General features: G+C 35.0%; 1 protein-coding gene across 21 annotated transcripts in view; it reads left to right on the top strand.

The window, feature by feature from the left end:
* RBFOX1 (RNA binding fox-1 homolog 1) overlaps window positions 1-14,627 on the top strand; it is a 1,320,820-nt gene that overhangs the window by 1,010,760 nt on the left and 295,433 nt on the right. The window contains exon 1 of one of the 21 annotated variants that reach the window (XM_042798380.1): window positions 10,690-10,733. The exons of 19 other annotated variants lie outside the window; for them this stretch is intronic. In XM_042798380.1, coding sequence (XP_042654314.1) covers window positions 10,713-10,733 — 21 coding nt within the window. In that variant the 5' untranslated portion in view covers window positions 10,690-10,712. Of the gene's footprint in view, window positions 1-10,689; window positions 10,741-14,627 lie in introns of those variants that run through there. One more of the 21 variants, XM_042798383.1, reaches the window with a different exon arrangement.

Here is a 14,627-nt window from a genome sequence, read left to right as displayed (position 1 = left end):
CTTCATTACCAGACTTCATTACTTTGCTTGCATTTTTAATAGCAGCAGTAGTGGTTTTTGTATTGCTTTGAGTAATGGATAAAGTCTGATTTTCATGTTTTTCTTCTTCCAACCACTTGAACTGTATTCTGAGAGTGATAAATCTTCTCGGTATTTTGCAGTTTGCATTTCACAGAACAAATTATTCAAACATCTTATTACTGTTTCATTAAAACCATTTGCTTATGCTACATCACAAACATGTTTTGAATTTTGAATTATCATAGGCATTGGTGTGTTCCGGTACTTGTGCAGAACTCCACCCATCTATGTTTAAATGTTTTTTCTTTCCTTTTGCTTTTCATTTCTCTCTTATCTGACAGATTTAATATCCTAAGTTTTTTATTTCTGGCTCTTTGGAAATAAATGCGTAAGTCATACAGCTCAATTGTTGCCACTAATGGAGTCAAGTTACAGTTAAAGCTATTAAAGGTGAGCTTTTAGAAAATTATTGAGAACTCAATGCCTTGAGTTTCAGTGACAGTCTGTTGCCTTGTTATTCTTTGAAAACCCCAATACAAAAACTTTAGGTGGTTACATTTTAATTATATGTGTTAATGAGTTGGAGGAAGGATGAACCAAACAGGGGCAAAGCTTCTGAGTCATTAAAAAAGTTTAAAAGTACTTTAAACTAGGGAAAATGTTAGTGATCTTTTTTTGGAATTTGCAGTGCTCTATTTCTGTGGCTGTAGGTTGGAAACAGATTGGATGTCAGACTGATTGTCAGCATTTGTGTTAGTGGCTTTATATGTAGGTGGTTTCTCAAGTAAAGAATTTTGCATTTATTGTAAAAGCTAGTAAAGTAACTTTCCTATAGGTAGATAGGTATTAAAATACCTAAGATGTAATTAATGTATAACAAGAATTTGAAAACTTAACTTCTATTTCAAAGAAAAGGGAGTCCTGAAACATAATTCATTATGAGAATAACATCTGAACTAACAAACTGAAAATACAGTGTTTGGTGTGTGCTGGAGGAATTTGACATGATAAGTTTTAAGTAGCTTCAGACTTTCTCTTTTCTTTCTGCTACTTCTATCACAATAAAGACTAATTTTTGTGTGCCTGAATATACATCTACTGAAGTGATATATGTGCATTTTTACACCTGTATCGATAGCAGATGGTGGTGTATTATCTTAGTTGGCTATATGCTTTATCTTATTGATCTACCCTATCATCACACTTTGGAATATTACTCAAAAATCTGAGCTCGGGCTCACTAGAACATTTTGAGTACGTAATTTACCACTTCACATAAAATTAGAATTGAAATGGTTCTTTTATGTCAGACAATTAAGACCTCTGAGCAGTTCTGTGAATTCTGGTATGAGGAACACAATCCAGTGTTTTCAGCATTATAATATGTGTGGTACGGGTCCCCAGGGATGCATTATTCCCTCCATACTTACTGCCCCATTCTTTATCATCCAAAACCCTTTTCTCAAGAGCAGAACAACTTGTTAAATACCGAAACAGCATGCCAAGTCATGCTAGGAGGTGTGTGACACCTCCCAGGAAAGACCATTCCCCTCTGCCTTAGTGCCAGAAATTCCTCGATACCACCCAGAGAAAGTGATGGGTTACAGGTGTTCTGTATTAACAATATAGAATCATTCTGATTTGTTCTGTATGTTGAATCAGCCCTGTGACTTGGTTAAGCAAATCTTACAGTATAAGTTAAATCTGTTTACCTACAAATATGCTTTTAAATCAGTGTGGCTTTGCAGGTAGGCATTTATTTCGTTACATGTTTTCTTTGTTTGTTTTGCTTAATCTATTAAGTAGAACAAGAAAATCAAATTGTAGTTAACTATGTAGATTTATATTACATTATCAAATATGGTTATAAAGTAAAAGTTTTGTTAAATTGCTACACAGATCAGTGTGATAGAAGGAAGACTTGAGCTGGAGCTGTCTATTCTGTGACATTTTGAATGCTTGATATGTTTAGCTGCTCTGGAGCAAATTTTAAAAGGTTACTATGAAAAAGATCCGATGGCTACGCTCAGAATACTTGGTAGAACAAGACAGCAAAAATTAGGGACAAGTAGAAAAGTTCAGGCTGAAGAATTATGAAAAATATTTGTGGCTTGGTAGATGTGGCAGTGGCTAACAGCAGCATTTTAGGGTTAATGCTGAAAACAAAAAAATACATAAGAAACCAGGAACGAGCAGCATTGCCCTGATTAAGGCAAAAAGTAAGAGCAGTGTAGCCCGTGTTTTACCAGTTAGATAGCAGAGAAAATTTTGGTGATGATAGAAAAAAGTTGGGGTTTGGGTTTGTTTTTTTTTTTGTTGTTGTTGTTGTTTTGGTTTGGTTTTTTTTGTTTGGTTGGTTGGTTGGTTTGGTTTTTTTGTTTTTTTTTGGTTGGTTGGTTGTTTTTTTTTTTTTTGAGACCACTTAAAATAATATAATTTATACAATTTGTCTGGAAAACAAGGAAATCTGTTCTTGTACATATTTATTTATTTGTATGGTGAAGGTTTATATATATGTATAACGGAAGAGTACTGAGAAAATCTTTTGAAAGACAATGTGGGTCTTACTGTGTGAAGTCACTTCCTTTTTACTATTGGCTCTTCTATAGCCTAATTGTGTTCTATAGCAGTTAATTCAGATAAGCATTAAAGGTGTGTAAAGATATTTTTGTTTAAACAGTACGAAATTGAGCTTTTCTACTACATTTCTTTGGCGTTTGTTCCCGTTTAGTTTGATGATCCTGTGAGGATAAGTTTTCTCAGGTATATCCAGTTCTGCGTGATTCAGATTGCTCATCGGTTAATATATGATGAAACAAATGTACCACACAGTATAAAGGTAAAATGACAAAAATACAATTGAAATAGAGAGAAATATAGAGACAGGGCAAAATATGAACTAATAAATCCTGCATGAAAGCATCTAAATACTTAATTTTACTTGTGTAAAGCTTTTGTTTTGCCATGAAAGACCTAAAATATAGAGCACTTCTGTACATCTAGAATGTAAATAATATGATGACAGCATCATTGTAAAGTTCATGCATGTTTTTAAAATGATTTAGTGTTCTACTGTAGTTCTCAATTTTATCCAGATGCCTTATTCAGTCACACCAAAAACACATTACTGAACATTTTATTTATCATTGTATAAGGCTTAGTTCACTTGCAAGTTAGAACTGCACTGTTTTCTGTTGAGCTGCATTTCACACCTGCTTGGAAAAAGAAAAAGACTGAGGTGGTTTTTCAATCTAAGATTTCTGAGGCTGTTTATTCTTGAAATAGACTTGACAAAATAGAATAGCAGGCTTCTGGCACAAATCCTGCACACTACATGCAATTAATGGTTATTTTTTCCTTTATCAACTGGATTACTCATGTTAGCATATCCACTGCTCTGATCTATTGATATGAAGATAATTTGCTTCTAAATTTTGTTTAAACAAAATCTGAAAATAGCCCCCGAATTTGTAATGAATTTGTAATTTCTGTGTAGAGAAGTCAGTTACCTTGCTTTGGAAAACCTTTTTCTCATTACTGAGTGTACATGGGATAGAGGAATTGAAGGAATGAAGGAAGGTCTTACTTCAAAATTTACTTTCATTGACATGAGGAATTCTTTCAAGAATTCAGTAGGTGGGATGCTTAGATGACGTGGCAGAGAGTGGGTGTGTGGGTACCAGCTTGTGAAGAATGCTGCAAGTTTCTAATCAGTTTCCATCTTAGAATGTTTTCTTAGAGGTAAATATCCCCAGTAAACCTGGGCAATGTCCTGCTTGCATAATTAAAACATTTTCTTCATAACTATTTGTTTGAAATAGGATGTCTTGTTTTCATAAGTTCAGAGCTCAGGAATAATTGTTTTAGTTTTTGAAATTGCAAGCATTTCAGTGGAAGAAAAAAATATCTTCGAGTGTATTTTTTAGTGTGTTAAAATGTTGTGGTGCTTTAAGATGAAAGCAAGGGGTAAGATTACATATTTAATTTAAGCATATCACATTTTTGAGATAAATTTTCACTGGAGATAACTGCTGTTTTTTGCTTACGATTTCCTTGCAGAATGATCAAAAGCTCTCATTGACAAACAAATCTGTTTGTCTCTAGTGAATCTGAATGCCAGTATCAATAACACAGCTGCTCCACCAGCAGAAGATTCTATTATATTGCCACCATTGAATAAACTTGTAGTAATGCATATACTTGAGATACGGGCAGGTGACTATTGCCTTGCTGCTTTCAGTTGAGCTAAAGTGGACTTTCCTGTTACTTTAAATCCCTTCAGGAACCTGTCTTAAAAGCAAATGGAGAAGTGATATTTTTGCAATTCCTCTATTGAGTCATCTAAGCCCAAATTTTAGGCAAGTTATAAATGGTGGGTTTTGCACTCTCTTCAGCTTCTCATGTCCCTCCAGATTCACAGTAAATTAGTATCTTAAAAAATGTGACTTCTAGGTGAGTTTATTTTGAGTTGATATATCTTTGTTTTCATCCACATATTCATTACTAACAGTTAGAAGGCCTAGCTTTTAGTAATACGGTGCATGAATCAGTATTTCATAGCTTACTTTTAGAAAGAAATTAACATTTTGTTTTTCAAAATTCACCTTCACAATGGAGTAGAGCATTTTAGAGATATAGCAGTCTTTTGTAGTGTCTTTTCTAACCTCTTATGAATTAATATCAAATCAAATCTCAGTCCATGTAACTTGCTGCTATATTGTTTAACTGAATGTCATTTAATACCCTCTGCAAGATTTTTAAAGATTTTATCACATCCCCAGTAAGAATCTATTAATGAAACATTTGGGATTTGGTGTACAAAATCAACCCAGGTTGCCAGCACTGACATGTTATTCAGCTTGAATCTTTTATTATTTTTTTCTTCAGTCTTTTTGTATGTCAGAGGGAAAGAATTGCTGTAGCATGTTATGAAATATTGTGCCACATGCACATAAAAATATATCATGGTTGGCATATCTGTAATTTAGTTGTAAGCATGAAATTCCTATTAGGAATCTATATATCATATTAGCAAAACAGTATCCATCCTGTACTATATTATTTTGGTAACATAATAACCGGATTTGAAATGGAATCCAGAGGTCATAGTTGGCATCATATTGAGAATTACTTAATCACATTTTCCTTCCTGTCACTGACCTCATCTCTCTCCAGACCTAACTACAATCGTCTACATTGCAGCAGGTGTGGAAACCCTCTAATATGTTTGTGCAATTTCATTTTTTAAACTTACAGTGAAAAAAGTAGCTTCCAGACTGTGTACCAGCTTTCTGGTGGGGGTGGCACTAAAATAACCAAGTATTTGATTATCTGGGATCATCAAATTCATTATATTAGATGTATTTGTAATTTTTATTTTTCAGACTGTATCTCACAATTATTGAAATTCAGTGAGCATATACTAAATTTACAGTAACAACAATAGATAAAGCCAACAATAAATTACAATGTTCAACCCCACAAAAGCCCATTATTCCCTGCATTGCATTTCCTCACTGCCAGTAGCAAACTTGTGTTTGTAAACTTACTTTGAGTAAGTTGCATAGCCATGTTCTATTTAACAACAAAGCAACATAAAAATTTTTTGTAAGGTTCAGGACTGTTGAACATTTGAATCTTCCTTGTGCTGAAAAACAGAAATCCCAAAACTTAAACTAAACTAGTGTTTTTTTCCAAGCATCTGATTTGAACTTCTTACAGGAGTAAAAGCTAAAATTACATGAGATATAAGTAAAGTTGCGTGTAGTTTGACAGAAGTTATGCACAAACCAAAATTAACTTATGATAGTGATAACACACAAAAAACATTGTGTAAGTAAGCATTGGAACAGTATACTGAAGGTATTTGTGAGTGCTGAAGGGAAAAGAAGCATCTAGTGATTGATTTTTCTTGTTTCAAAACAAAAGAACATGAAAATTTTCTGATTAAAAGTTATGTGTGTGATATAAGAAATACAATCAGAATAGTGCTTTGAATGTATATGAGGGTTTCTGTGTTTGTTTTTTTTTTTTAAGAAGAAAACATCCATTGATAAAATAAAAAATCATCAGAAAAACAGTGTAGAGTTAAGTTCAAGCACGGAGACTAAGAATGACATCATGGAATGTACTTTCTGGACATATATACTTTAAGTAAGAATGTGTCCTCCAGTAAAAATTTAAAAAAAAAAAAAGTTTCTCATATATTGCTGTATACTGCAGATATGAAGAATAAGTTATTTGAGAGAGGTTTCCAGTTTTTATAAAAAAAAATCTTGCTACCCATGTTTCTAATATCTAATAGTAAGTTTAATTGATAATTTCATGAGCCCTTAATTGGTAATTTCGAGAATGTTTAGAAGATTCTAAGTTACAGAAGTTTATTCATGAAAAAATATTTAAAATTTTATTTAGTAAAATTCACAGTCTCCTGAGCTGTGTGAGATTGTTAGTGAACTTATTTTTACTTTGTATTTGTTAAATTTTATAGATGTGATATATTTATAATAGAATGCATTTGTTATGTTAATCTAAATAAATACATATTTGAAATAAAACATATTAAGTTATCCTTCATGGTAACATCTTGTTATTTTTTGTCTAATTTAAACTTTTATTTAGAGAAAAAGTTCTGTTTGGTAGTTATTCCTATCCTCTACAGGTCAGCCCCCTGTCCCATTTTTTCCACTGTAATACGAAGCCTAAGAGTTTTCTGACAAAATGTGGGGAGTAAGAACTAGTTTGTCTGTAAGTTGGTACTTGGTATTAAATGTTGTTGCCTGCTGCTCCTTTTTGAGTTGTTTTTTCCTAGCTGTGTTCTCGGTTTGGAATGACAGGTTCTATCTGAAGTTCAACCATCCTTCAGCTGTGACTTAGAACATCAAGAACATCATCAAGAGACAGGGAAGCACAAACTTGGCACTATCACTCACCCTTTATAATCATTACCAGTTTTATAATTACTACCAGTCCAGGCTAACCCTTGAGACATGTGGCAGATTTTAGAAGTAGGTAAAACTATTTAGGAGAGAGGGTACCTGAGAAAATAAAGCAAGCCACTCTTTTAATCCAGATACACTTCCAGCCAACAGAGGCTCATAATCTGAAGTCTTCTTATAATTGTTGCTAGCAGACTAAGAAAATAGAGAATCACAGACAGTCGACAATACGGCATGACGTTTACTTTATGTAATGAAAAATAATAATGAATATATGTGTATGTATCTCTCAGGTTCATTTATATATATATATATATAAAATTCTATTGTGTGTATGTGTGTGTATATATATACACAATCACAGAAGTGATTGACAACTAGAAATTGATGGATTTCTAAATACTGTTAAGAGTGCCAGGGCTATGTAACTTCCAGGAATAACAACCCAGGAAAATTACTTCAGATCACTTTTTGGTTCAGTGTCTTGTTTTAGAAATCACTAAGAGTCTCTCTTGGTACCATGCAGTAAGGGGATACATCACGCTTTCCCCAGTCTATCTATCAAGGTACCAAATATATGTTTGAAAAGAAAAAAATACTGAGAGATTTGGAAAAAAAAAAAAAAAAAAAGCTATAAAAGGAATGTAACAACTGATATTATAGTAAATGGGTATTAAGTTTCTCCTATGTGATCCTTTTGCTTGATTTCTTGCATCGTAAAGATGAAAGTTCAAGGCTTCTTACTTGGCAGCAAGGACTGTCAACAAGAAAGGCATTCATTATTAATAATGAAAAAAAGTCCTATCATTTTTCATCTTACCCAGGGAGGAAAAGGACAAAGAGACATCAACACATTAAACTGTGTAGCTATCCCATTCTGTTCTCCCTAAGCCATAGTAATGAATGTGATATATGCAGGCAGAGACAACGTACACTGCCAAAACATGTATATTTGTCATGCAATACAGCTTTTCTTTTGGGTTATCCTAGTGTGAGAGGCAGTATTTGTTTAAACAGGAAGCTGAATGTATTTTCCAGCTGTGAATTCTGTGTCAGGGCACCCTTTTTCAAGGAATTTAATCTCAGGTCCTGGATGTTTTCTTCATAATTACATAGATAATGTGTCATTTTTGCATTTGAGGTTAGTTAAACAATCTGAACTTGGAGTTCCTATACAGATTAGTTATTTCAGTCCAGGTTAAGTATCTGGGTTTGTAGTTAATGAATACAATTTGAATAACTCACCTCTGCTCTGAACTACAGTAAGATTATATAAATACATAAATCGGTATTTTTTTATAGAGGAACATATTCTGAATAATATGTACAGTAAAAAAAGCATCGGGATGCACTTTTTTTTAAAGTTTTTACATAATTATGTGTAAATTATCTAAAAAGGTTCACAAGTATATAGAGATTATGTGGGAGATTATGTAGGGGGAAACATCATTAAGCTTCCCAGAAACATTTCTAGGAGATACAATCAAAAGCAAATTGTATATTGCAGACTCCAAAATATATATCCCAGATCTTCGGAAATGAAATAAATAAAAACACTTACAGTTCTGGAAGGCAACTAAATGTTATGCAGTTAACATGTTCAACAACAAATAATTGATACTTATCGTACGATAATCACTGTTGCTTTTATACAGAATTTCTTAAGGGTCACAGCCATCAATGTTTTCTAAACCAAAGGTAACTGTTCCAAAGCAAGAAGCGAAACAATCTAGTAAAATTAAAACTTAAGTACACAAATACAATGTTCAACTAACAGTACAAAAACCCACCATACAACCAGTAATACTCATTAATATTCAGCTTTATGGATTGTGTAGCTAAGGATACATTACTCAGGAAACATTCACTTCATACTCTGGTCCTCATTTTGTACAATGTTCTAAAGTACTTTTGTTAAACACATGCTATTTGGCTGTACAGGCAAAGAAACCAGTCACAGTCAGAATAGCATTAAGTGGGAGTGTGTATCTTGCCATGCAAAGTTCATTTGATGTAACTAACGATGCCTGAGGAGCTGTCTGGAGTGTAGGTGAAGGACGCGTCCCCAGCGGTGGCGCAGAAGGAATACAAGAATTATCAAGGGCTGGGTAAAAATTCAGGGCTGCTGCTTCACTTGATGTGAAGGTGTCTGATGATTTTTTTTTTTTTTTTTTTGAAGCCTGATGCCTGCCAATTCATAACCTATTTCATATTGGTGCATGCCTATGACTGAGGGTCTATCAGCCTAATATCATATCTTTACCTCTGAGGAATGACCTTTGGTCATCCAGTCACAGTGAGTTATTGCTTGTTGGGACAAAAACTTCTAGCTACAAAGAAAGCCAATGTCTTGTATAGCGTTATTTTCTTCTGTTTGTATGTTATGAATGAATAATAGAGCCTTATGTGCTGATGGTTCCTCTGACTCTCAAAACCAAGTGAGTCTCATGAAATCCACTGCAGATTTGGGCACGAGTGAGGTGTGATAAACGTTGGCAAGGGGGCAAGCAAGAGGCATCAGTGTTTGAGACCCACAGCTGGACAGAGCTGAGCTAGGGGTAGTCCAGCTGGCTCTATTTCACACCAGTCAGATAGGGAGGGATGTCCAACACTTTATTAGATTGTATTCAGAAATGTAAAGTTCAACCTCAAGGTTAACTTGATAAATTTAAACTTTTTGGAATTAAATATTTGGGTTTACGCAATTGCCCTATACTTCTTAAGAAACGTGAAATAGTTGTTCAGTTATATGGGAAAACAGCTAAAGAAATGCAGTATTAGTGTTGTGGGTTTTTAAATTAAAAAAGGGAAAGAAGGAAATGCTTAATAGGTTCTAGGAGTCTTTGATAGGTGGCCAGAGAAGAATGGGACTTTTGTCATGAACATGACTTTGGCCCTTTACCGTCTGAATACCTGCTCAAGTTTGGCTAATACCTGTTAAATAACTCTTAGAAGTTAATGGTTAAAACCTCTGGATTTTGCTCCTCTTGAGCATCTCACCTGTGCTGGTACAGGTCAGGCCGCGTGTGCCGGTCCTGGGAGACCAGCCAACTGCTCTGGCCCCGGCCCCATCCGAAGGCGTCGGACAGACCCGCACGTGGCTGTCCCCGGCGCATCCAGGTCCTCTGGCCTGCAGGGTCCACCCGGCTGTGCCAGGGGTTTGGCTAGCGTGGCGCCGGGCACGGGCGCTCGGAAGAGCCCGTTCCCCCCGGCTGACACTGAAGCTTTGCTGAGGACAGAAGTATCTGATTTTGTTGGAGCAGAGATGAATGCTAGGCTAAAGAACAAAAAAGAACAAATGAAGACAGGGAACCAGAGGTTTCCTCTCCTGTGTTTCAGTCGTTCCAGCGGGACATACTATGTTGTTTCGACTCTACATATTCTACATTGACTGAGAGAGGGTCAAGGTGTGCGTGGGAAAGATGTATGTAAGAAAATAGTCAGGATATATGATTTCACATTACACAGATAAACTTAGTTCTGGTGTTTCATAGGCTTTGAGTAGTTCACAATCTTAGTAATGTATGTAATGTACTTTTGTCAGTATAGTTTATATGGGAATGTGTTGGTATATAAAATCATTTAGGGGTGGGTACATATGAGAAAAGTAAAAATAGTAAGAAATTAGTTTCTTCAGTAATTAGGACTAACTATGTGTACAGCTCCATTTTCTTGATTTTTTTTTTTCATTTCAGCTTGAATGGAATAAATGAGATCTAGAACAATCTCAGAATTGACCAAATACTTCTTTGCATGTCATATTTTTCAATGAAGGTAAATGGTAGGGACAACCTAGTAACTCAGATCAGTTTTCCATGTAAAGTATTAGCATTTGCAGTATGTTTATGATTTCAGGGGAGGGGTTTCTTTATATTAATATCATATGCCATTTATATTAATTATATTAATTATGATATTTATATAATATCATATGCCATTACAGAGGCCACAGGGCGGGTTTTGGTTTATTGTTTTATCTGTTAGTAATACATTTCATCAATCCCTAACTAGAAATGATTTTTCTTAATCATTCTTTAAAAGCATTTCTGTAGAGAACTTGATACTCATAAACAGGATTAAAATGGCTGATGAATTATGCAGCAAGGCTGTCCTGTTCCTTGACTAAATCTATTTTATGGCAATTGAATTATTTTGATTTAGGTAAATAAGATTTTTGAAGTTTGCTTTTTCCAAATGTGTTTCCTTCTATATTATTTCAGCCCTGAAAATCATGTTGGCTTTTCAGCAACAGGTTCTGAAATATTTAAGTAAGAATGATGAGTAAATGAAAGCACACCTCGACTTCATGTCAAGACAAATTTTTTGAGGACTGGTAGTGTGAATCAGGTGTAAGTGATTATCCAGTCCTGGTATTGCCCCGTATTTTAGTAATACTTTATTGCAGAAACTAATTAAATGGGATTTTTTTCATGTATTTTAACTTGAAAAGTATCACCAAATCCTTGAGGAAAATGTTCCTGCTAACTTATCTGCAGCACTGCAGGTGTTTTGTGTTCAGAGAGCCCAGGACTGCATTCACTGAGTGTTCAGACTTCTGAAAGTTTCAGTGAGTTTGGCTCACAATAAATGGAGGATGGAACAATGCTACACGATTTTTACTATTTGTTATTTGTAGGCTAGCTGCTGATTTTAGTTAATCTTGCTTTTGTTTTTTCTGCTGTTTTGTTTATCTGTGAGATTTTGAAGTTGCACTGTCTGGAGATTACTAGTGAGTCCTTGCATCTAATTTTGTTCTTAACTATTCTGTATTCCAGTGGAGACAGCTCAAATCTTCGATATTTTACCTTTCTATGGATATGTACGATTCTTACACCCCAGCAATGTTTCTTATCAGAATTACAGCGTGTGATTTTGGTACCAATATCGGCTTCTAATAAAAATTCAAGATCCAATACTAAAACTGCATCTATTATACACATAATGTAGCTGATACAGTAAGATATGTGCTACATCTTAATAAGGGTTGAGATTGTCTCTGGAGCAGGGAGGTTATTATGTACACAGCAAAGTATGGTCTCTCTCTTTAGAGTTCACTTTCAGGTGACTAGATGGCACTAAACACTTGTAATTAGATGTGAAACCCTTTGTGTGTAGGTCACCTGGCTTATGTTGACTGAGACCTGATGTTAGCACCTGATGACTATTTAGTGGCCTGGATGAAATTCAGGGCTGTTCTCAATTAGTCTCCTGCAGCAGAGGTATCTTCATCACAATTGGCACCTGTGATGGCAGGCTCAGGAGGGAGGCCAAAGGTTAGAAGAGGAGTGCAGAATAATCTAAGGAGTCCTTCTGAGAGGCAGTCCTTGCAGGTCCTGGCTGATGCAAATGCAGGGAAGCATTGGAACTTGTGCTATGCTGTGTTTAGTCATAAGGAATAACAGGTATGTTAGTGTTTGATGTGAGTAATGTGGTAATTTTCCCTTTGTTAATTTAAAATTTTAACTTTATTGTTGTAATAATGCACAGGATGTGTACGGGGTGGTGCTTTTTATTCAATGTATGTGCTTTGTGGATACAGTAACATAACTTAAAGCGCAAGTGTAAAGTCTTGGCTTCCTATTGCTTTGAACATCCACTTCAAAAACATGTTAGTATCTATGCTTCTCGATCCCCTATTCTTTCTTATAAACAGAGAGTATTTGCTAATTAATAAGGTTATCTGTTTGATGTATTCTTTTCTGTCTTGTTTGAGCAGAAACTGAGCATGTGTTTTGGAGCTCACTAGTCTACTGTCTCCCAGCTATTTATGGAAACATGCCTATGCTCTGTCAGCACCACTGAGAGGAATGCACAAATATACCCATGCTAGCTTTAACATAACTGTCTGCCCTAATAATTGTGACATTTCTGCTCTTTTTGTGCTCTTGGGATGTAGAGGCCTTTCGTAGCAGAGAAGTTTAGTTTGGTGGGTGAAGCTAGAAAATATATTGGTACTGTGTTGAGGTGTGTTAAAAATTGACGTTACTAAGTTTTATCTTGAAATTGTTTTGAATTTAATGCCTAAATTATAGAACTTAAAGCAGTAGATACACCCACAGTGTCTTAACTGTAGAACTACTTTCAACAGGGCTAATATAATTTGAGAAAAGCAGTAAGAAAGTGTTATTTATGTGTGTAAAAACATTTCAGAAAGAATTTTGCTAAGATGTTATTTTTTCTACAAAGTACGTGAATATGAATGTGTTTGTAGAGAGAGGAATCTATCTGAGTATCAAGTGAAAAAGAAAAATCTGAACTGTTCTCTCTGAGGTTTTGTTACTTGTAATTTGAGGCAAATATTTGCTCATTGTTTAAAAAAAAAAAAACACAAACAAACAAAACAAACAAACAAACAAAACAACGCACCAAACCTGCACACTATACCTTTTAAGACTGACATAAGCAGAGTTAGAATGAACAAGATTTAATATCTGTATTTTCTTTTTATCTGTGAGGATATTTTTGTCTATTGGGACTGGAAGAATCTTAGGATTAAGAAGGAAGTTGGACAGTGTGCAAGTACGGTTTATTGTTTGTGGTCATGCTTAACAGCAGATGTAGAATACCTCCTTCTCTTAAGCGTGTCCAGTCTATTTCTGATACAAAATCTTGAGTGTAACATTTTGCACATTATATTGTGCAGATGCACCATCTTCTGTTTTGAGCTATCTTTCTTGGAAATGTTCGTATTCAAAGGAGGTGAAGGTCCTATCCAAAGTGAAAGGTTGTTTGATGCATGAGTAGAGCATAGGGGAGTCTGGTTGTAGATGTTAGAATATTGAGAGGAGTCTTAGTGAAAGTAAGGGATATCAGGTAATCCATATGTAAATGTTTAATAGGAGTAGATTTTAATGCCAAGTCTTGAATGATCTGAATCCTGGAGGATGAGAAACTTCAACCTTATGCAGAAAGCAAAAGAAGTGGTGATGGAGTGACTTCAGTGTTACCAGTGTGGATTTCATTGAATAAAAGAAGATCAGAGAGGAAGGAATTACAAGTAGGAGGGGTGAAGGATGGCCTCCATAACAAGAGAGAGTTGATTAGTGTTGATGAAAGCAAATAACTTCTAGAGAATATTGTTGAAGAATTTGCAGACTCTAGTTATTAGAGGAAAACGGAGACTCAGAGTTGTTGAATGTGACCCCTTATCAACTGCAGTAAGAAAAAGATAAAAAAAAATACCAATTAGGGAATGAAGAAAGGAGGGAGCTGATGCTGGACTCATGAACAGTCCTGATAGAGGTTACACTACTGAAGTGATTGGTAAGGTAGTATGGAGAGGACAGGATCCCTGAAGACTTCAGGAGAAAAAAGTGTTTATAAAAAAGCAACTGCTTCTTTAAAAAAGAGTGGCTAGAATCAACTGGAAAAAAAAGAGGAGACACAATATTGACTCTGTATATAAAATTTTACTTTCTCACACAGTACTTCTGTCCCTAGTTGAAAGCTTAATGAGCAGGCCTATATAGGTAGCTTTGTATCACTTCCATATGCAAAGCTGTCTTTATGCCAAAGCATGAAATTCTGCAGGGTTATCTGCAGCCAAAATTCTTAAGTTAAAAAAAAACAAAACAACCTTATAGATTCTGGCATAGGAGTGAGGCTGGGTCATGGCATCTGATGTCTTTCTGCTGGAATGGTCTTTTGGAGAGTGTATACTTTGGAATG

This window comes from Tyto alba, unplaced genomic scaffold, assembly GCF_018691265.1.
Source record: "Tyto alba isolate M040663 unplaced genomic scaffold, T.alba_DEE_v4.0 Super-Scaffold_28, whole genome shotgun sequence".
Classification (NCBI taxonomy): domain Eukaryota; kingdom Metazoa; phylum Chordata; class Aves; order Strigiformes; family Tytonidae; genus Tyto; species Tyto alba.
The sequence above is the reverse complement of the archived record's forward strand: the minus strand, read 5'-3'. Positions and strand labels throughout refer to the sequence as shown.